At 51.0% G+C, this 23,457-nt stretch overlaps 1 protein-coding gene across 1 annotated transcript; it reads left to right on the plus strand.

Annotated features, from left to right (window-relative positions):
* The first annotated feature begins 14,331 nt into the window (after positions 1-14,331).
* LOC136502463 (26S proteasome non-ATPase regulatory subunit 4 homolog) lies at positions 14,332-18,993 on the plus strand. The gene is made up of 11 exons (XM_066497784.1): positions 14,332-14,464; positions 14,553-14,666; positions 14,772-14,877; positions 15,050-15,164; positions 15,246-15,455; positions 15,535-15,841; positions 16,523-16,646; positions 17,318-17,415; positions 17,509-17,577; positions 18,333-18,406; positions 18,813-18,993. Exons 1-10 carry the CDS (start codon positions 14,453-14,455, stop codon positions 18,381-18,383), a joined length of 1,206 nt encoding a protein of 401 aa, XP_066353881.1. The 5' UTR covers positions 14,332-14,452; the 3' UTR covers positions 18,384-18,406; positions 18,813-18,993.
* The last annotated feature ends 4,464 nt before the right edge of the window (positions 18,994-23,457 follow it).

Here is a 23,457-nt window from a genome sequence, read left to right on the forward strand (position 1 = left end):
CCGCAGCCACGATGTTCTGGCTAGCACGATTGAAGACTAGGGGTTGCTCGCTCCCTTCATTGTCGAGGATGCGGTGAAGTACATCGTGGGCCCTCTATCGGGCTCCTCCGCCTTCGCCGCGACCTCGCTGCTCCTGTTCGAGAGAGTCTCGAAGCTGCTGTAGAAGGAGTCGGTCTTGTTTGACCTTGGCCTAGAGCTCATGGAGCTATTCTAGGTCTGGACGTTGAGGTTGCGCAAGAGCGGGATTCTTGTTCTGTGCTACCGGTAGGACAATGCGTGGAGGTGTGGCGGCGCCTGTACCTGGGCGAAGCGGGGAACGGCTACTCGCCCCTCATCTTCCTCGCCCGCCCTCAGCATCCCGAGCCCGACGTGGAAACACTCGCGAGTGGGGTCATGAGCACCTTCATCGTCGAAGTTGGAGTAGCCGAAGCAGTAGTCGCTTGCGGTCAAGAACTGGCGCATAGCCTAGGGTCATGGAGTCTAGAGAAATCCACCCCAGGCCATACCTCGTCCTCCTCTAAGGAGTCGGCATGGGTGCTCAGGTCGAGAGTGAAGCGCTAGCGGCGTTATAAGGGATCCTTGTGAGCGGTAGCGTAAGCGTAAGCATAAGAGGCGATGGCATTTCTCAACCCAAAGGGGTATGGGGATGGTGCCGTCACCGAACTTTGCTCCGTCGGGATTGACTCCTCAGGAAGTGGTGGAGCAGAGCTTGATGACTAGGCATCACCGTGTGCCACCGGCGATTTTCCTTTGTCCAAGCTCAGGCTAGATAGGTCCCCAGCCAGGGACCCTATGCCAACAGCTGGTCGTAGAATGTCGGCAGGGAGCGGCGTGCCGCCTCGGATTCGCGTAGCATCAGGGTGGTCTTGCTCGCGTCGTGCTTGGCGAGTGCGGCGAGAGCGGCCGCCCGGGCGCCGCCTACGCTTGGGCTGCCGGTGTGTGACTTCATCGTCGGTTGGTGGGGCCCGAGGAGTGAGGAGTATAATGTCATACTCATGCCCTAGAGACATGAACTCTAGGCTCCCAAACCAAACCACCGTGCTGAGACGTAATGGTCGTACGGGGTCTGCCATCCGGAACTTGCTGGGATGACAAAACTGACACGTAGAGGCCCCTACCTGGCGTGCCAACTGTCGGTGTTTCTAACCGGGGGGTCCTCAACCGACTAGTGAATTTGAACTGCATGTCCCTAATCTCGGATGGTGATGCAAAGAGACACAAGGTTTATACTGGTTCAGGCAATCGATGCCCTATGTCCAATCTGAGAGATCGATCTTGTATTCCTTGCACCGAAGTACTTGTAGTAGGGGGTTACAAGCTGGGTGAGAGAGGGAGCTGATCCTAGGTCTCGGTGAGGTGTCATGTGGGCCGCTTGAGACGTTGCTCTCAGGCAGCTAGGATGTGTGCATGTGTGTGTTACCAGGTGTTCTTCTCTATCCGTCCCCCCCTAAGTGGCCCAAGTCCTCTACTTTTATAGTTGAAGGGAGGACAAGGACAGTACATATGCTAACTATATGGTGTTGTGCCAACAGGGGCGGTGTGTCTGAGCCCTGTGGCCTGTTCCTATGGCAGCGTGGTCATCGGAGCGGTCCATCCTTGGAGCACTGGGGCGACGTGCTAGTCACGTCCATCCATGTGCTTCATGGGAGCTCCTGGGCTGCCTCGGAGCAAGCGCGGCGACCAGGACGCGGATCGCTGTGGATTGCTGGTGCATGAGGCCGAGGCTCGGTCAGTGCCGAGGCTGCACCATAGTGGGGGGTCTCGGTAGACACGAACCCCGAGGTAGCCGAGACCTAGGTGCATAGTGCTGAGGCCCGGAGAGAGCGGTTGATCTGGGGTGCTAGCTTGGAGGCGGTGATGGACCGGGCCAGGCCATCCATGTCGCGTTGTTTTCGAGGCGGGGATCGTAGGGCATAGTGTAGTGTGGGCGCTGATCGTGGGCACAGTGTCAGGATACAGTGACCGGTAGTCCCCGCCGTGCCCTGTCTCAGCCGGTATGGGGCTGATGCGACCTCATGTCCCGTCAGCCATTCCGTGGCGTCAAGCCATCGTCCAGCTGAGATTGCGGGAGTGGTTGAAGTATTAATGGGACATGACGTGCTGTCGGGAAGACTGGCCGAGGCAGGGGCGACGGACTATGGATAAGCTGGCCTCACGTGATATGGAGAATGAGGCCTCGCGCAAGACGGAGAGCGGAGCCTCACACGAGACAGAGATCGGACTCCTTGTCGAGGCCTTCCGTGAGAGGCATCACACGATACGGAGAATGCACCCCCTGCCGAGGCCTTCCATGAAGAGCCTCGCGCGAGGCGGAGATTGCGTCAGGACGCCGAGACCTTCTGCATGAGGCTCGAGGCGAGGCGGAGAGCCTGGCGGGCTCGGACGTGGTGGGTGAGGGGCCCATGGCTTACCTTCTAGCTTTGTTTTTTGATAGGACTTAAGTGACCCCTTTGATGTTTGCTCGGGGTACCCGGTTTTACAGTACCCGACACCTTGGTAACAGAGGAGGGCCCACCTATGGAAACCACGGTGAAGCTCGACACCCCCTCTGCTGTTGAGACCCCCTCGATCGAGCCCAAGGTCATGGAAGTCAACACCGAGCCTCCGTAGACTAATTAGGACGTGGATTGGCGAATCTCGTTCCTCGATTGGCTTGATCGGGGGGAGCTTCCCAGCGACAGGACCGAAGCACGACGGCTTGCACGCCGAGCTAAGACCTACGTCCTCTACAATGACGAATTGTACAGGCGAAGTCCCTCAGGTGTCCTCCAACGATGTATCACTACCGAGGCGGGCTAAGCCCTGCTTTGGGACTTGCACGCAGGCACCTGCGGGCACCATGCGGCGCCTCGGACGCTCGTAGGAAATGCTTTCTGCCAAGGGTTTTACTGGCCGACGGCGGTCGCCGACGCCACCAAGCTAGTACGCTCATGCGAAGGATGTCAGTACTATGCTCGACAAACACATCTCCCAGGCCTGGCCCTCCAAACCATCCCCATCACATGGCCGTTTGCCGTATGGGGCTTGACATGGTCGGGCCTTTGCAAAAGGCCCCCAAAGGCTACACCCATCTACTGGTATCAATCGACAAGTTCTCCAAATGGATCGAGGCTCGTCCGATCAATCGAATCAAATCTGAGCAGGCAGTGCTGTTCTTCACTAACATTATCCACAGGTTTGGGGTCCCCAACACCATCATCACCGACAATGGGACACAGTTCACCAGCAAAAAGTTCCTAACGTTTTGTGACGACCACCACATTCATGTGCCCTGGTCGGCCGAAGGACATCCAAGGACCAATGGCCAAGTAGAGCGTGCCAACGGCATGATCCTACAAGGCCTCAAGCCAAGGATTCACAACCAGTTGAAAAAGTTTGGCAAGAAATGGCTCGCCAAACTCCCATCGGTCATCTGGAGCCTGAGGAACAGTCCAAGCCGAGCCACGGGGTTCACGCCTTTCTTCCTAGTCTATGGGGCCGAGGCCATCCTCCCCACTAACTTGGAATATGGTTCCCCGAGGCTACAAGCCTATAACGAACAAAGTAACCGCACCACCCGAGAGGACGCCCTCGATCAACTGGAGGAAGCCCGAGACGTCACGCTACTACACTCGGCCAAATACCAGCAGAGCCTACGGTGCTATCAGGCCCAACATGTTCGAAGGCGAAACTTGAAGGTAGGTGACCTGGTATTGAGGCTAGCACAGAGCAACAAGGACCGCCACAAGCTGACCCCACCATGGGAAGGGCCGTACATCATCGCCCAAGTACTGAAGCCTAGGACCTACAAGTTGGCCAACGAGAAGGGTGAAATCTTCACCAACGCTTGGAACATAGAACAGCTATGTCGCTTTTATCCCTAAATTTCCAAACATTGTATATGTTGTTTCTTGGAATACAATTAAAAAGCGTCCTTTAGTTGGTCTAATTTTTTTGAGAAACCCCCTGAGCCCATCGTGGGTCTCGGCAATACAATAACACGGGAAGGAAGACTCGGCTCTGCCTCGGTAGAACCAAGCCTCCCTCGGGGGCTAGATAGGGGACTCCCCCTAGGTCCCACGCACCATTCTTCAGTCGTTTTTCAAAAAAAATCCTATGCCAAGACTCTAGCATGCTCTGACGAATCGGTTGTAAAAACCCCTTGGGCCAAAGTCTGTTTCCTAAGCAAGAGGCCGATAGAGTCGCGAGACGGCCTACGCCTCCGGGCTACGGCACTCCCTCACTACCTCTCACCCAAGGGATGGCTTAGGCCCCAAGGAGGTGTTTTGCAAACAAAATCTGATCAGGAGCAACAGAGGGCAGAGGCTCAAAAACATGAGAAAAACAACTAAGAAACATGAATACTTCAAAAAGAAAGGCCTCGACGGCCACAAGCGTTACGATACAAAAATAATTCCTATTCTATTTTTACATGGCCCCTAGGGCCCAGGTCAAGGCTCAGGGCCTTCAGCACCGGCAGATGGTAGGAGAGGAACCACCTCCTCTTCGAAGAGCGTCGCTAGCACCGTGCCAGGGCCTTCTGCCACCTCCATCAGCTTCATGACCGCCGCGTCGGCCTCCTCGTCATCATCAGGCAGGACATACCCATCACTGATGGCCAGGAGGTCGACACCAACGTAGTGAGAAGAGATGACGGCCAACACACGCTTGACACCCGTGTGCAGCGCTCCTCGGAGCCGCTCGTGCATCTGGCTGCTTAGCGTGATCAAATGGCTCCCTAGGGAGCTGCCTAACTGAACCCCTTCAACCTCCAAGGCCTCGCAGGCGGAAAGGGCGGCATGTTTCAGCGCCTCGTGCTCCCTGATCTCGGTCTTGAGCACCGTCTGCACTATGCTGGAAGCCTCGGCTACCCGAGTAACCTCCGCCTCTGACTCTGCACCATGGAGAATAGAATAAGGTTGAGCAAGGGAAAAAAACAACCTAAATTAGGAGCGGAAGCCCACGGAACTCACCCTTGGCCTTCAGCTCCTAGCGTCGGGTCTCGACCTGACAGGCCTCGACTTTCTCCTTCCAGCGCAGGGCCTTGGCCCGGGAAGCCTTGGCCTCCTTCTTCAAGCGCTAGGCCTCGACCCGAGAAGCCTCGGCTGCCCTGGAAGCTTCACTCCCCAGCTCTGCGTCACGCAAGGAAGTTAGGGAGCGAACATAAGGAAAGGAAAACAAAATGAGGGGACCAAAACTCACCCTCGACCGTCCCCCTCCAAACCACAGCCTTGGTTCACGAGGCCTCAGCTGCAGTAAGGGCCTCATCCAAGGCACCTTTCGTCAGCTGGTGCGCATTCTGTTCCACCCCTAGCTGCCCCGCGAGAGCCGTGGCCGAGGCCGTAGCTTCAACGGCTCGGCCCTTGAAGGCATCCCGATCGCTGACTGCATGGGTGAGCTCCTCCTCCAACTCTTTGACCCGCACCACTAGAGGGGCGAGCTGCATTTGGGCCATGGCCACCTCGACCTTTGCATCGGCACAACAAAGGCAGAGGTCCTCTACCTCCGCGCTCTGCGCCGATAGGAGCTCGTTGGTGCTGGCAAGAAGGCCCTTCTACCACTGAAGCTGGTCCCAGACGCCCCTCTCCCACCGGAGAAAGACCGACTTCCCAAGGGACTAGGTCTCGAGCTCCTAGGGAAGCAGAACAGGGGTCATTGATTGCAATAAAACCCAGAAAAAGATAATGTCGCGCGAGAAAAGAAAACGTGAACCTAGGCGACTCCGGGCAGTTCATCGGTCACCACGGACAGCGCCGTCCATAGCGACCGCTCTGCTAGCTAGCGGTATTGCTCGAAGGTGCCCCAGTGCCCGCCCTCGGCTGTGTCCTCAAGGGCAAACAGAGGCTCCCCCTCAGGGTCATCTCGGCTCCGCCATAGTACCCACGGGTGATCCCACCCGTGAGGCTTGGGTCGCGCCCACACGAGGGCCGAGCTTCCCTCGTCCAAGATCGAAGCTGGCTATTCCATGGCACCAGTCTCCTCGGCGTCGACCACCTCCCGTGCCTGGGAAGTATCATCGAAGGAGATCGGATAGACCTCCGCCTCCCAGACGCTCTCTCGCAACAACGGCGGGCCCTGAACCAAGGGCGCCACCGAGGCCTCCGTCGCCTTCATCTCCACCTCCTAGACAGACAGCGTCACCGCCATCACGTCAGCCTTGGTGATCTCAGGGGCTCTGGCCTCTGCAATTATGGCCTCGACAGTGTTGGGGGCTCCGGCCTCCGCCATCGTGGCCTCGGTGGTCGCAGAAACACCGACCGCGGGCACTACGGTCTCTACAGTCTTGGGCGCCCTGGCCTTCGTCGCCTCAGCCTTAGAGACCCCGGGGGCCTCGGCAACCAAGGGCACACCGGCCCCATCCGACATGTGAGCCTCGCCCTTGCAGGGCAGAAGCACTCCCTCCCTCGTCTGTGTAGGGGTCGCCTCGATGGCCCCTCCTTGGGCAGCCGGCTCCTTTGGGTCGGCCCTCACCGATGCCGCGCCGCATTGAATAGCAGCTTGTGCCTCCGCCACCTAGTGGGCGGAGGAGCCAGGGCTCGCCTTGAGCACCTTAAGGGGCGCTAAGGGAAGCTCGTCCGTAGGCCGCTTCCGACTAAGGAAAAATAACCTACAGGGTCAGCACGAGACCAAAAGGCGAATGGAAGGCACTATGACCCTACCAAAAATACACCTACCTTGAACGGGGCGGCAACTGCTTCGCCACAGCAAACCTCATCTGCAAAGGCGGTGGCGGTGGCAGAGGCATCGCCTCCATGTCCATCGGCGCTGGCCAGTCCTCAAAGGACCCTGGCGCCCCGTCGGTCCTCTATGGGGGCGGTAGCGTCGCCTCCGCCGCCACTTGTTCCACCATCGCCGTCGAGCCCACCGGGCTGACGGCATGTTTGCCCAACGCCCATGCCCTAGGTGTGTCGGCCTTGGCCTCGGCCCTAGAGCGGGCAATCGCCGACCCCAGGTCCACTTCTCCTCCTCCTCCTGGGAGTGCTAGGCTGCTTGCCAACGCCCTGGGCACCACCTCCACTACGTTAGGGAGATGGTCCAGATGACCTCGCCCCACCTCGCCCTCATCATCCCCGTCCGAGGCCTCCGTCGATAGCGACGGCAATAGGGACTCCTCCAATGGGAGACCATCCTTCCTTTGTTGATGGCGGCGCTTATCTAGCTCCTCGCACGTGAGGATTTGCTTTGTGCGCTTCACCGCCTTGGCGTCTTTCCATTTTTTCTACACATCGGCGTGCGCGCGGTTGATCACCCGCCGCCTCGCGTCCTTGGGAATGGGCAACGGAGAGGAACGCACGTCCCTCATCCCCTATAGGAACGACGGACACGCATAAGGGAACAAGGGGTAAGGGGAGACTAAGGAGGCTCAGAGGCTACAGCGGCACATGACTTACCAGTGAGAGGAACCCCCGCGATGGCCGCATCACGATAGGGGTCAAGTTATCGCCCCTCAGCTTCGCCTCTACCGTCTCCCCCACCTGACAAAGAATTTTCTCGTCAGAAAGGGCAGAGGAGGACATCTAGATGCCCTCAATGGGCTCACTCGGCTTCATCTCGAACAGCCACTGCCGTCAAGCCATCAGCGGCAGCACCCTCCGGTGGTGCAAGGCGGCCATGACCACAGCCATGGTAAGACCATGGCCCCACAGCCTCGCCAACCCCTCTAGAAGCAGCTACAGCTTGGGCTGGTCATCCTTCAGGATGCCGTACTTCCATCTCTCTGGGCAGCTCCCCATAATCCGCCTAGTGTAGGGGGGAAGTCCTCCGTCATCGTTACAAAGGTAGAACCAGCTCGTGTACCATCGGTGGTTGGAGGATGCGAGCTGGGCTGGGATATAGAGGTGCTGGCGGTCCTAGCGCACTTGGAGAGTGCAGCCGCCAGCCCTCGTCACCTTCCTCATACCTGACGTGCCCGTTGGCTTGGTGGTGTGCCCCGCCCAGAATAGATGGAGCCACAACTCCCAATGGGGAGCAATCTCCAGGTACCCCTCGCAGACGGCAACAAAGATAGCCGCCTGAGTGATGGAGTTGGGATTGAAGTTGTGGAGCTCCACACCGTAGTAGTGCAGGAGCGCCCGTATGAATCAATCCACCAAGATGCCAAGGTCGCTCTCGTGAAAGGAGACGAAGCTCACGACGTAGCCGTCGCGAGGCCTCGGCTCCGGCTCACCGTACGGAGCAATCCACTCCGGCCTGGTGGGGTCTGTCACCGGACGAAGGAGTCCACCATCGACGAGCGACTAGAGTGTCTCCACGGTAACATCGGAAGGATCCCAGGGGTCTGCCTCGACAACGACGATGTCGTCGGCCATGAGTGCGATGGAGGGATCGGATGCGGCGGTGAGTTTTTCTCTCTCTCCCACGCTCTCGCTTTTTTCTCGCTTTCTCCCTAGGCTCGCTCTTCTCCCTTCTTCTTCCTGGCACCCGCTGCTCTAGCGATGGCTCGACGGAGGCAGAGCTAATGCAGGCAAGGTAAGGTGAGGAGGGGCGAGACTCTTCGAGTATTTATGCAGCGGGAAGGCAAAACGAACAGGCAACGAAATCGGGGAAGTTTCCCCCTGATCTGGCATAGTTAACCACGAGCCGATTTTGCCAGCCCATGCGCCCACATCTTTTTCATTAAATGCAGGAACAGTTACGTCCCATCCACCACGTCACGCTCGGCCACTACGGCAGCAGGCGTCGTTCCACCTCCCTAGGAAACCGCCTCAAAAGGCATGCCACCCGTTGCCGAGCCAATGGGGAAGATATTCCCCCAGCCTATTCCTTTCATATGAAGGAACCAGACTCTGAGCCTATTATGGTCTAGGGGTTCGAAGGCTAGACCCCAAGGGGTTTCGACAGCCGCCCTAGGATAATAGAGTCAGGGACGACCGCGGGCGAGTGAAAGCTCTAGTTTGGTTTTGGTTAATTGATGAAACCCTAAGTGCTAACCTAGTTTATCAAGATGATTATGAGATAGGTAGCACTACTCCAAGTGATGAAGCAATGGCGAAGATCATGACAATGGTGATGGCATGGTGATGGTCAAATGCTTAAACTTGGAAAAGAAGAAAGAGAAAAACAAAAGGCTCAAGGCAAATGTATAAAATATAGGAGCCATTTTGTTTTAGTGATCAAGACACTTAGTGAGTGTGATCACATTTAGGATAGATAGCCATACTATTAAGAGGAGTGAAACTCGTATCGGAATGTGGTTTTCAAAGTGCCACTAGATGCTCTAACTCATTGCATATGCATTTAGGATGTAGTGGAGTGCTAACACCCTTGAAAATGTTTGTGAAAACATGCTAACACTTGTGCACAAGGTGATACACTTGGTGGTGTTGGCACATCTATAAAGGAGGTGGTATTTGCAGGGTTGAGATGGGTTTGGGGTCCGGATTTGATGCTTTCAGGAAAATGGAATGCCTATTTTCTATTGCGCCGGATGCAAAATTCTTGGTGGTTGGCACATTTGAGCAAGGATGAAGAAGTTAGAGTTGAAATGGAGTTGGTCGAAATGATGCTGGCATCGGTCTACTGACCGGACGCTGGGTCACTCAGCGACCAGACGCTGAAAGGCTGCGTCTGGTCGAGCTGTCAGACAACACAGTGGCTAGGGTTGAGCACCGGACGCTAGTCTGCGTCCGGTCAAGGTGGACCGGACGCGTCTAGTCAAAAAAATATACCTCGAGGAGCTTACTAGAAATGATCGGACGTTGGGGCTTCAACGTCCGGTCAGTTTTACCGGAGCGTCCGATCAGCTTTGTAGCCGTTGAAATCTGACGAACAGCGTTTGAAGCTGGTGACGTGTGGCGTCCATCGGGCGACCGGACACTGAGGGCCAGCGTCCGGTCAATATGACCGGAGCGTCCGGTCAGAGCGTGTTTTGCCCAATGAAGGGGTATAACGGCTATATTTGATTGGGGCTCTATTTATAGCCCCATGGCCGGCTCAAGGGTGCACTCTTGCGCATTTTCATTGACATAGCAACCTTGTGAGCTTAGCCAAAGTCCTCCCACTCATCTCCATCATTGATTCATCATCTTTGTGAGATTAGGAGAGAATCCAAGTGCATTGCTTGAGTGATTGCATCTAGAGGCACTTGGTATTCGTGTTGCGCTGCGTATTTCGCTTGTTTCTCTTGGTGGTTGCCACCACCTAGACGGTTGGAGCAGCAGTGGAGGATCAGCACGAGTCGATGATTGTTCGTGGCCGCCTTCGGTGATTGTGAGGGGAGTTGTACCTTCCCCGACGGAGTGCCGAAAGGTAACTTTAGTAAATTGCTCGTGTCATTGAGTTATCTCACTTGTGGGTCAGTTCTTGCGGTGTCCTATCATGTGGACGAGGTTTGTGAAACACCTCTTAGCCACCGAACCACCAAGTGTTGGTCGACACAACGGGGACTAGCGTGTTGGCAAACACGTGAACCTCGGGAGAAAAATCGATTGTCTCTTGTCATTTGCATTCTCCCGGTGATTAGCTTGATCTTCATCTTGTGATTGGTTCATCCCCTACACGGCGGTATAATCACCCTACTTGCTTGTTTACATTCTTGCAAACTAGTTGATACAAGCTCTTTAGTGTAATTAGAATTAAGAGCTTGCTTTGTTATTTATATTCATCTAGTTGAGCTCTTTAGACTAGCAAGTTTGTGTGCCTAAGTAATCATTGCAACTAGAATTATTGGATAGGTGGCTTGCAACCCTTGTAGAGCTAGAGCAAGTTTGCATTACGCTATTTGTCAAACTAATCAAATTGCTCTAGTTAATTTGTAGATTTTTAAATAGGCTATTCACCCCCTCTAGCCATATTAGGACCTTTCAGCGAGCCTATACGGGGCCGAGGCCCAAGCAAGCGAAATGCTTGGGACGCCCAAAGTCGTGTCCGAGACCGGCAGGAAGGTCTCTGAATGGGATCCCACCGTAGGGAGGCACCGAGCCACCGAGGCCCAGTGAACGGCCTCAGCACCCACTAGAGAAACCCTCTGGTACTCTTGGAGTGTGTCTCTGGACCGCTAGCCATCCCTCAGCGAATGGGGCACGGGCCTCCACTCGAACTTACCCGATAACAGCTCATTGGAAGTGCCACTGCTCGTACCCACCGAGGGTAGCGAGGCACATTCCACCCCTCCTTCCGAGCGAAAAGGAAGCGTGAGGGTTGTACAAAAAGTTAGGGGAACCCCTGACGGCCTTCTCGCTTTACGCAGAGGCTAAGGGGCTCTTCCTGCAACCTTGCCAAGACCTAGCGACCCCAACTCACACTCAAAGGGGCTCGGCAAAACAAACCCTCCTTCTAAGCGAAAAGGAAGCGTGAGGGTCGTATAAAAAGACAGGGGAGCTCCTGACGGCCCTCTCACCCCGTGCGGAGGCTAGGGGGCTCTTCCTGCAGATATGCTAAGACTCCGCGACCTAGGCTCACACCCAAAGGGGCCTCGGCAAACAAACCCTCATGCGCGAGGGGCGTATAAAAAGCCAGGGAAGCTCCCGACGGCCCTCTCGCCCCGTGCAGAGGCTAGGGGCTCTTCCTGCAACCATGCCGAGACCCAGCGGCTCTGGCTCGCACCTGAATGGGCTCAGTAAACAAACCCTCCGTCCGAACGAAAAGGACATGAGAGAGTCGAATAAAAAAGCTAGGGGACCCCTGATCGCCCTCATGCTCTGGGCGGAGGCTCGGGGGCTCTTCCTGCACCCAATACAAAGACAAACGATCTAAGTCCACGCTAGAAGTTTCGTTACAAATACGATAAAGTGCACCGAGCCCGTTATGGTCTAGGGGTTCGAAGGCTGGGCCCCCAGAGGTTTTGATAGCCGCCCTAGGGCAACCGAGTCAGGGACGACTTCGGGGCGAGCCTACGAATGGCCAAGGCCCGAGCGAACTATCGCTCGGGGCGTCCTAAGTCGTGTCCGAGACTGGCAGGGAAGTCTCCGAATGGGATCCCACGGTAGGGAGGCACCGAGCCACTGAGGCCCAGCGAATGGCCTCGGCACCCACTAGAGAAACCCTCTGGTACTCTTGGAGTGTGTCTCTGGACCGCTAGCCGTCCCCTAGCGAACGGGGCACGGGCCTCTACTCGGACTCACCCGATAACAGCTCACCGGAAGTGCCCACGCTCGTGCCCATCGAGGGTAGCCTGGCATATTCCACCCCTCCTTCTGAGCAAAAAGGAAGCATGAGGGTCGTACCAAAAGCCAGGGGGACCCCTAACGAACCTCTCGCTCCGTGCGGAGGCTAGAGGGCTTTTCCTGCAACCTCGCCGAGACCCTCGCGACCCGAACTTGCACTTGTGGGCTCGACAAATATGATAAAAACTCCTCATTCAAAACCCGAAAACGAAAAAAGCCCCTGGAGGAGTAACTCCACTCCTCCAGGGCCTCGGGGGCTACACCCGGCGGGTGCGCTCGCGCGCACCCACCGAAACCTCAAGAAACAAGACCCAATTCCTACGGGAGCGGCTATAAACCAAGCCTCGGCAAACCCCCAGGAGAGTGCACGCACTCCTCCGGGGGCTCGAGGGCTACTATCGGGTACCGTAGAACCGGGTACCCCGAGCAAACATCAAAAGGGTCACTTAAATCCCATCAAAAAGCAAAGCTAGAAGCTAAGCCGTAGGCTTCTCACCAGCCACGTCCGAGCCTACCAGGCTCACCGCCCCGCCTTGAGCCTCGCACAGGAGGTCTCGGCATCCTGACTCAATCTCTGCCTCGTGCGAGGCCTCTCATGGAAGGCCTCGGCAAGGAGTCCGATCTACGTCTCGCGCGAGGCCTCATTCTCCGTATCGCTCGAGGCCGGTTTGTCCTTAGCCCGTCGCCCCCCGCCTCGACCGACCCTCCCAACAGCACGTCATGTCCCATTAATACGTCAACCACTTCCGCAATCTCAGCTGGACGATGGCTCGACACCGTAGAATGGCCGACGGGACATGGGGTCGCATCAGCACCATACCAGCTAGGACAGGGCACGGCGGGGATTACCGGTCACTGTATCCTGACGCTGTGCACACGACCAGCGCCCGCACCACACTGTGCCCCGCGATCCCCGCCTCGAAAACAACACGACGTGGGCGGCCTGGCCCGGGTCATCACCATCTTCAAACCAGCACCCCGGATCAATCGCTCTCTCCGGGCCTCAGCACTATGCACCAGGGTCTCAGCTATCTCGGGATTCGTGTCCGCCGAGACCCCTCCATGGCGGTGCAGCCTTGGCACCAACCAAGCCTCGGCCTCATGCACAGTCAGTCCACAGCGGCTCGCACGTTTGCCGCCACACCCACTCCGAGGCAGTCCTGGAGCTCCCATGACGCACAGGATCGGATGTGACCACCATGCTGCCCCAGTGCTCTAAGGACAGACCACTCCGACGACCACGCCGCCACAGGAGCAGGCCACAGGGCTCGGCCATGCCGCCCCTGTTGGCACGACGCCGTATAGTTAGCACAATGTATTGTCCTTGTCCTCCCTTCAACTATAAAAGGAGAGGACTTAGGCCATTTAGAGAGAGGGAGAGCTCACGGAGAAGAACACCCTGTAACACACACACACATCCCAGCCGCCTGAGAGCAACGTCTCAAACAGCCCACATGACACCTCGTCGAGACCTGGGACTAGCTCCCTCTCTCCCCTTGCTTGTAACCCTCTACCACAAGCACTTTGGTGTAAGGAATACAAGATCGATCTCTCAGACTGGACGTAGGGCATCGATTGCCTGAATCAGTATAAACCTTGTGTCTCTTTGCATCACCATTCGGGATTAGGGGCACGCAGTCCAAATTCACTAGTCGGTTGAGGACTCCCTCGGTCCAAAACACCGACAGTTACAGATCTGGAAACTAATCCTAGCCAGTTACAATTGCCATATGTGGTCGAATAAGGATTCATATTCTAACCGATCAGGATCTTGCTTGATCGCCAAATCTGTCTTGACTCCTTGCGCGGGACTCTGAACAGGTTGGCCGGGCCGCACGTCGTCTTTTGGTGAACCGGACCCATTGATCCAGACCGGTCCAAGCCTAGCCGTAAGGGTATAGGGGTTAATACCCCACAAAATGTCTATGTCATTTCCTATAAATTTTTGTCAAAGTTGAATTTGCTTGACTAGACGTGTATATTTATTTTAGAACGGAGAGAGCAGCGAGAAGCATATTTTATTTAGCTCTCAGCTTCTAATATATAATGAAATAATTCTTGTCTGATTCCTTCTAATCAAAATACCTATAAAAATATTACCACCGAGGATATGAGTGATTTTCACACCGGCGCTGGTTCATCCCGAATCACAAATTCGTGATCCGACGGCCGCCAGTAGCGCAGGCCAAGTCGGGCTCGAGTACTGGGTTCGGACTCGGAATCCAATCTACAGTACGCCCGTAGCCTCCGACTCCAAATAAGGACTAACGCACCCGTCCCTTCTACTCCTAGTAAAGTTTCTATCTTGTTCCGCAAACCAGCGCAAACCTTCCCCTGACAGCGGCGGCGACACCCTCAGCGGCGGCGCCATGGTGCTCGAGGTACGACATGCGCCCCGCTGCCGTTTCTCGGTCCGTGAACTCCGATCCCCAACTAATTTCCTCCCCTCGGTTTCGCTTTCCCCTGCAGGCGACGATGATCTGCATAGACAACTCGGAGTGGATGCGGAACGGCGACTACGCCCCGTCGCGGTTCCAGGCGCAGGCCGATGCCGTCAACCTCATCTGCGGCGCCAAGACCCAGGTACCCACGCCGGTCTCCCCGTCCACTGATCCAATCGCCAGTTTCGTGTGGGTTAGGGTTTCTGGGATTCCGGATCTGATTGCTGCTGTTTGCTGGTGGGTGCAGTCGAACCCGGAGAACACGGTAGGCGTGATGACGATGGCCGGGAAGGGCGTCCGCGTGCTTGTCACTCCCACCAGCGACCTCGGGAAGATTCTCGCCTGTATGCACGGTAAGCTCACATCGATCCCAAAACCTTTGCTTTACTATCGCGCTGAGAGGATTTTGCCAATTAGTTTAGGGATTCAGTGCAACTGCTTAAGCTATCTCATAAGTTGTTAGATCATGGTACTTTGGTACTTGTAGTTTCCTGACCAAGTGATGCACAACAATGTACTGTATAGGGTTGGAAGTTGGTGCTGAGGCAAACTTGGCTGCGGCAATCCAGGTTGCTCAGCTTGCGCTTAAGCATCGCCAGAACAAGAGGCAGCAGCAGAGGATTATAGCTTTCATCGGAAGGTATGCAGGAGTGGCATAACTTATATGGCCATTATTAATTTTGTCTGAATTTAGGTTAATGAGTCTTGTCATATGTATCAGTCCTGTGAAGTACGACAAGAAAGTTTTGGAGACAATCGGGAAGAAGCTGAAAAAGAACAATGTTGCTCTTGACATTGTTGACTTTGGTGAATCCGATGATGAAAAACCTGAGAAACTTGAAGCATTGATTGCTGCTGTTAACAGCAGTGATAGCAGTCACATTGTTCATGTCCCTCCTGGTGATAATGCCCTCTCTGATGTCCTCCTAAGGTAATTTTGTGCCATGTTACTGGGTTCTAAGTTTTCTTATGCTGCGTATATGTTAACCTTATTTTTCTTCTTTACCCAGCACTCCTATATTTACCGGTGAAGAAGGCGGAAGCGGTTTTGCTGCTTCCGCAGCAGCTGCCGCAGCTACTGGAGCATCTGGATTTGAATTTGGTGTGGACCCAAATGTAGATCCAGAATTGGCACTCGCACTGCGGTTGTCTATGGAAGAAGAGCGGGCAAGGCAAGAGGCTATTGCAAAAAAGGCTGCAGAAGATACATCTAATACCGAAAATAACAATGCCTCAAGCTCAAACAGCGATTCTGTTATGGCTGAAGCAGAACCTGCCTCAAATGCTGCTGCTGGCGACAAGAAAGAACAGCCAAAGGTATTATCACTGTCCATCAGTTACAAACTAAAAATGCTCTGACCTGCCTCAAATGCTTCAAGTTTTGGTAGTTGTATGTACTCTCATGAACTCTTTTCAGCGATTTCATTTAAAATTGAGAGTGCATTTGCTTACATACTTTCTGTAACGACCATTAAAACTTAGATGATGATCTGCTAGTGATTGTTGTCAGAGCAGACACTACACTAGCATATGTTGAAACCTTATAGGTAGCCCTGTATATGCCAGTGCATTAATTAATTAATGCTAAAGTAGCTTGGTACATGCGCTGCCTCCTTCCCCCCCCCCCCCCCCCCCCCCCCCCCCCCTACATAATCTATTTTTGTCCGTGCTTAATAAAAATATGGAAGATATTGGCCAGGTGCATCTTTTCTTGGCACATATGTACATAATTTCTAGTGTTCCTTGCTTAACTTTTTAACTAACAAAGTTTCCAATCACAAGTTCTACTTAATTTGTGCTAGTTTAAACTATGATTATATGCCAGTTTGTCGTCTGTTGCAATATTGATTATAAAGGTTGCAAGTAGCAAAGACCCTTTTCAATTAAAGTGCCTGACTCTGTATCTTCCATTTGTACTATTTGTATTGTATATTATTTATATTAATAGTTAATGTAATCCAAGTGGACATCAGAAGGCTAACATAGCTGTGATCACAGGATGATGACGATCTACTACAGCAGGCACTTGCAATGTCAATGGAGGGTGGTGCTTCAGGATCTGCAGCTGTGACTGACTCTGCTATGGCAGAAGCTGGTGCAGTTGACCCTGACTTGGCATTGGGTGTGTTTTCTCTTATATTTGCAGCCTCAACAATTCTAGCACATACGGTATTTGTTGCTATCAATTAATTCTGGCAGTGAAATGGAAAACCACTGCTTTCTAGTGTGTACATGAAAACTTGGATGTTAACACTTCTTGCTCCAATAGGAAACATATAACAACCAACATCTTCAATTATTCCTCCCAGCATTAACTTAAACATAAGCATTTTCATCATGGGTAGTATTGATCAGTAATTCAGTGTAGTCATTAGAAATCACCAAGTTGAAAAAGCCACCATCTAGCGGATTAGTGATATGTTCCCAGGGCCCACACCTCATCCTAATATCAGATGATCCCCAAACACTTCTCTCTTTTTGTGAGTTCATTTCATTCCTATATATTTGTAAGTTCTATTAATGTGCACCCAGTCTGCCTTTTGCCCATAGACAAGCCCTCTTGAACAGTTAAACTGTACATAACTCATTAAGGAACATACTTTGTTATATATATTCTGGCTGTCCAATAGATCGTATCATTCAACATCACATCTTCACATTACTCAAAAATGTTGCTTAGATTTTCTTTGTTTCACTTGTTTTCTTTTCTATTGATACCTATAGTATTACAATCTCATTTCTTTTATCAACCTCATTCTCTAATATTCCCATGCTCTGATTGTTTATATGCAGCTCTTCAAATGTCTGTTGAGGATGCAAACATGTCCAGTGACACTGATATGAGTAAGGTGTTTGAAGACAGAACATTTGTGTCATCTATCCTTAATTCGGTATGTATTATTCTTATGAACTAATGACATACAGGTACATTTTTAGCTGCTGTTTTAATAATTTATTGGTCCTTTTTTTGTGTGGAATAACAGCTTCCTGGTGTTGATCCCAATGATCCATCTGTTAAAGATTTGCTGGCATCATTGCACAGCCAGGGGGAGGTATGTTCTTTTTTGGGTTACACTGAAGGTCTGCCAGTATTGTGATGCAATGAAATTCATGTTGCCTCTACATGATAGTATTGTTCAGGACCTTGACTAAATAAGAATATATATATTGCAAGATTTAAGTAACTAAGCCCCTGTTTGGATCCATAGAGCTAATAGTTAGCTGCTAATAATTAGCTCCTTGGATCCAAACAGGTCTAGCTAATTGTTAGCTGAATACCCAGCTAACAACTATTTCACTAGATGGACCAAACTATCTAATATTAGCTATGAACTATTAGCTAGCTAACTATTACCAGCTAATGGATCCACCTTATCTGGAGTTTGTATGCTCCAAATATGTGCTGTCTTCTGTGTAGAACAGAAAGAAAACAGTTCATCTAAACAACCCACGTGTAACCATAGCTCTAGGATCCGCAGATTTCTGAGCTCTGCCAGTAATGGCTCTGCTGTTTAAGATAGCATGTGGAGTTCTTTATGGTCCACAAGCAGAATTGGTCTTATGGAATGGAAATAGTAGCACATTACCAGGTGAGAGCACACGAATACCTTAGACAGCGGTACTGGGTCAAATTGTTGTGTACCCATTTGTGGTCTGCATACATTGGTTTGGTGAAAATAAAATATGCCCAAAGCAGTAAACCCCCGGTTCACATGAACTGCTATCCTGTAATGTTACGAATCTTGACTAGTCTGGTAATGTATGTATGTGGAAATATGATGGTTTCTTTATTTCTCTTTTTAAACAGCAAGAGAAGAAGGAAGACAAGTCAGACAAAACAGAAGATGAGAAGAAGTGATGTAGCCATGTTCACGCTTCCATGTAAGAGTTCATTATTCCATACATATTTCTATCTATCCACATCCACTGTTGAAATGCATATTCAGCATAGCTTGTTCAGCTCTTATCTGCTGTTTCAACGCTGACTTAAAAGAAGAGCTGGTGTGCCTGCTGCCTAGCCATTCTCAGGCTTTAGATGCTGTTTGATTTGATGTAAAGTAAAAGTACTTTAGGTAATATATGAATATGGACAATATGGACGTACAGCGTTATTCGTTACACTGTGCAGTGCCATGATCCCGTCAAGTCTGCAATCTTTGGGTAGTGGAGGCACATAAGTCAATTCATGGTTAACTCTGTTTAGTGATAGTGTGACCACTGGCTATCATTCCTCTTGCTCTAGCCTCATCTGTAAGCAGGAAATTAACATCTCTTTCTGACTTTGCAGGCGCACAAAGAAAGTGAAGATCAGTCTCCATTGGCTGCGTTTACTCTCTTGGATTCATGGAATTTGCTTATCTTCATGTAACAGTGCTTTGATTATAACTTAATGCCGAGGGAATTTGTATTATGACTGCAACAATCTTCTCTCCATATATGTTCAAGTGATTTTCGTGTTTGAAGCTCTCTTTGCCTTGTGTTTATTTTGATGCGATAAACTGGCCATTCACTCTCGTGTAAACCGATCTGGTTGGTTACAAGCCGTTGCCCTAGAATTTTACAGCGACTATGAGGCGGCTGGCATCGAAAATATCTGGAGTTTATGCGCTAGCCATTTGCATTCACGTACAGTGATACCCAGTGGCACTTGGGTAGAAGATGCTAGATGCCTAAGAGCAACTGAGACTATAATTCTTCCTAATTGTTATATCCTTCCTGATGCTAGATGCATAAGAGCAATTGAGACTATATTCTTCCTAAAATAGTGATTTTTTTCTCCCAACAGCTTGTCTAATTGGATATCTGAATATAGCAATACTCCATTCTAGATTTTTTGTTTGCCAAAGATGGATATTAATTCTCTAGAGTGCGCATAAGATATAAGAGTAGAAAAGATATAAACGATTTTTATTCAAATGACTCTTCAGACGATGATTTAGACAATAAGTTTTAGAAAGACTCCTGGAGATGCTCTAAGCTTGAGGTATCGAATCAAACTTAGGTTAGGTTGAGTAGTATTGCCAAATAGATGATGGCAGTGTTTTAGTTCTAATGATTTGTTCTTTCAATTGATTGAACTATTTCCTATTGTGTCGGCTTAGTGGATATGGTGACGGTCGTTTCAGTTGTCGGGACACGCATTCATAAATATACATCTATCTCGTGAGGAGAGGTTAGATTTTGGGCTAACAGCGGCGAGATCTTATAACGACGATTTGCTTTTGGTGGAACACCACGGTGCAAAGACGGGTCACGGGAGGCTGAAATAAAATATGATACTTTCTATCTTGAATTTCTCTACATAATTTCGCTTTATCTGTACAACTGAGTGTTTCGGCACGATCACAGACACCTGTTTCGTGACTCCGCAATCTCGAGCTCTCAATCGTGAGCCAAAGACGGACCTTTTCTGAGCCTGCCGCTGCTATCTTGGGCGGTGGAGAATACTAGTTCTTGAAAGTTGGGACTGGGGAGTGGGGAGACGCCCTTCGCAATCGTCATTCAACCATGGCACATAGCACTATAGCAGGGATTAGCAGCCACACACCTGCCCTCCGACTTCGATGTCCTTTGATTCCCTTTGATCACTGGAGTCTCTCCACGGGTACGCCACTGACAGGAAGGTTTGTCGCATATCCCTTGATTATACGAGTAGTGTCCTCCGCGGCGCGGATCCACGCGACGATGTGCTGCGCCTGTCAGCCACTCAACCCCTCTTCCATCGCTTTCTGGTGCGTGGTGCCGGTCCACTGGCGTTCTGATCGTCGTCGGCTCGCGCGTGCAGACGGGCGTGTCGCCCCATGACTCCATGAGCCCATGGAAGTGGAACCCAGCCTTTCAAAACTCTAGTCGTTGGCGCAAGGACGAGAACAGGTCGGGATAAGCTGTCGTGTTTGGCGGGGTTTCCTCGTCGGCAGAAGCAGGTATCGCTCGCACGTCGGGTGCTCATCGCCCGTGCAGTGCTGTCGATAAAATTCTTCAGCGACAGCTCTTGATTTTTTGCGTCAGACAGATGTCGACGTCGTCGTTGCGTAGACAATGGGGTCTACTCCCCCGGCAGGCTATACAGCTCTTGATTTGTTGAAGGGACGCGGCGCTCTGTTTGCGTGGAAGGCGCTCTGTCGGCGCTCAATGATTGCCGAACCGAGGCCAGCAAATTGCAAAGGGGAGTTATGATAGCAAGATTAAGCCAGAGAAGAAAGCGAGACGGAGAGAAAAGAGTACTGGTTGATGTCAATTTCAACTTATAAAAGCTTAGAGAAATTGTGTTTGTAGGGTGTGTTTCCCTTTTATCTTATTTTCCGCTACTAAACCTTCTCCATTTATTGTTAGTGCTCCTTTGGACTTTCACATTGTTACTAAGCTCTATGCCTCTATCCAAACATTCCCACTTTCAATCTCGACACAAGAATTTTACAGAAATCAACTCAAATTTCAATTTCATAGGAAAAACATAGATTTTAGAAAAATTCCACGTTCTAAAGAGAGCTTTATTTGGAGGAATAGAATATCCTATATGAAATTTCCTCACGAGAGTGTGTTTGGAACGTAGGAATTTCACGGGAACTAGTTCAATTTTACAGGAAAAACGCAGGAACATGGATTTTTTCCCGCAATCCAAACAAGCCCTCAAGTTTTTTGTTAGAAAGGATTGACTTCCTGCAAATCCTATAGAAATTCTCTGTTGTTACGGACTTGTTCATCCGGACGCTGTCACGCAGAGGGAGCAAAACGAGCGTCGTGTTCGGGCTTGCAAGGGAGCGCACCAACAGTGGTCCCGCGCCACCCCGGACGTCGCCCACACCGCCCCGAACTTCGACTGCACCGCCGCCACGTGCATCTCATATACAACACCCGATCTATTTTGAAACATCCAAATGCAACAGTTGCAACATACAAAAAGAAGGCAAATGAAACACTTGAAACAAGCGTCTGAAACACTTGCGAAAACGCCTGAAAAACATTTGAAAACCATTGCAAACATATGCAACATCCAGATGAAACACTCGCAAATATATGTATGAAACACCTGAAAACACATGAAATATATGTTTGCAACTTGCATGTATATGCAACATTCAGATTTGCTTTTGCAACATCCAAATAAAACTCTTGCAACATTCGTCTGGAATAGATGAAATATTTGGAACATACACTTGAAACATACGTGTATAGCCATTACAACATGTGCAACATCCTAATCTACTTTTGCAACGTCGATATACAACAATTGCAACATACTTCTGAAACATTTGAAACACTTGAAACATACTATTGCAACATGCGCTTTAAGCGTAGCATCTGCTTGCTGCTTGGACGAATGGAGGCTCGTCGACGCGGAGCTTGATGCCACGGAGTGGTGCAGAGGTCACTGGTGTGGAGCTCGTCGACGGCACGAACCTCGTCAAGGGCAGGGGCAGACGGATGGAGCACGACAACGACGGGAGGCACGAGTCCGGGCGGGGTCCGTCCCAGAGCAAAGGCGTGTAGCGTGCTGAGCGGACATGCGACGTGGGCGGGGACGGTACGGGCAAGGCGCAAAGCGAGCGGACAACTTATACGGGTCCGTCCGGATGGACAGACGACCCATAAGCAGCATTACTGCTGTTGTTACCCAGTTTTATCACAATATCCATCCTTGCAATTCCTTGGAATTCAACTGTATGTATTCTATTTCTACATTTTTTTCTCCCTACATTTCTATGATCAGTGTTCCAAAGAGGCTCTTAAGTATGTTTCAATCATGTGGATTTTTACTATCACTCGGGTTTCTGTGTGCCGGGTGTTTTTCTCCCCGTTGCCTTTCTTTTTCACCACTCCATTTTCGTAACATCAACGTAGATGCTTGAGGGCTGTCTATTAGCCTACAGCCGAGGGCTCATGATCACTCTTTTCTGAAGTCTGAACGGTTTTTTATAGCTGCGCAGCCTCGGCCCTCATTATCCGGAAGCACGAGCACGTCTACGGGCTATAAAGAAGTGGTCAGTAGTGTAAAACATAGAGATTTTATACTATGAGAAGAGAAGGAGGAATCATAATCTTAGTCCGTTTGTATGTGAGCTCTTATCAAATTCTTAGGCTTTAGCAGGACTATATATACGTGGAAGCTCTACATTATAATTACGAATATTTAGAAAAATAAAGAATAGTCTCCTTATCTTGTGTCTATTTGTTATCTACTTTTATCTACTGTGTTGATCATGAGAGACAGAGAGAAAAATGTCCTAACAACTGGTAACATGTTTTATAACAAGTTATTAGCAGGACAAGCTCTCATCGACAACGCCGTTGAAGCCGTCGGCATCAAAAACGTCCCGCCGCGACTACTTCGACAACGTCGACATCTCCGACGTTGTTAGTGGAACGGATCTACTATCTCTGCCTGCTACCGATTTGAATTACATCGACATGCACCATCGCTGTCAAGCAGACAGTTCTACGATAATGCCAAACGCTCTACACGATATGTTTGTGTGTTGCTACGGAACAACTAAACTTTTATACTAAAAGCACATGGATCGCACGATAAGACAAGAATACTGTGAAATTAAATACCGATGTTAAAGTGACATTTAATCCAAAAAGCAAAGTTCGTGAAATTAACACAGTCACATAGAGCGCGGCGTCGCAGGCTCACTAACTCTACTATATATACCATTATGTACGTTACAACAGGAACAAATAATGCCCTGATAATTTGAGCATGAATGTGTTGTATTATTACCGTAACAAGACTGCTCCTCCTCCTCAACCTTTTAGAACTAACCATCTCTCTAAATTATCAGTTTGCTTCATACAGGACTGGAAGGCCACCCTTATTCATATTTGAGATAATATAACATGTCTTCAACCATATGCCTCTAGTATTGAATTATGATCTAGTTTAGTATGCCTTTGACGCTTTTAAACATTGTTCCATTAGTATCTGCAAT

This window comes from Miscanthus floridulus, chromosome 1 (genome assembly GCF_019320115.1).
Source record: "Miscanthus floridulus cultivar M001 chromosome 1, ASM1932011v1, whole genome shotgun sequence".
Taxonomy (NCBI): Eukaryota; Viridiplantae; Streptophyta; class Magnoliopsida; order Poales; family Poaceae; genus Miscanthus; species Miscanthus floridulus.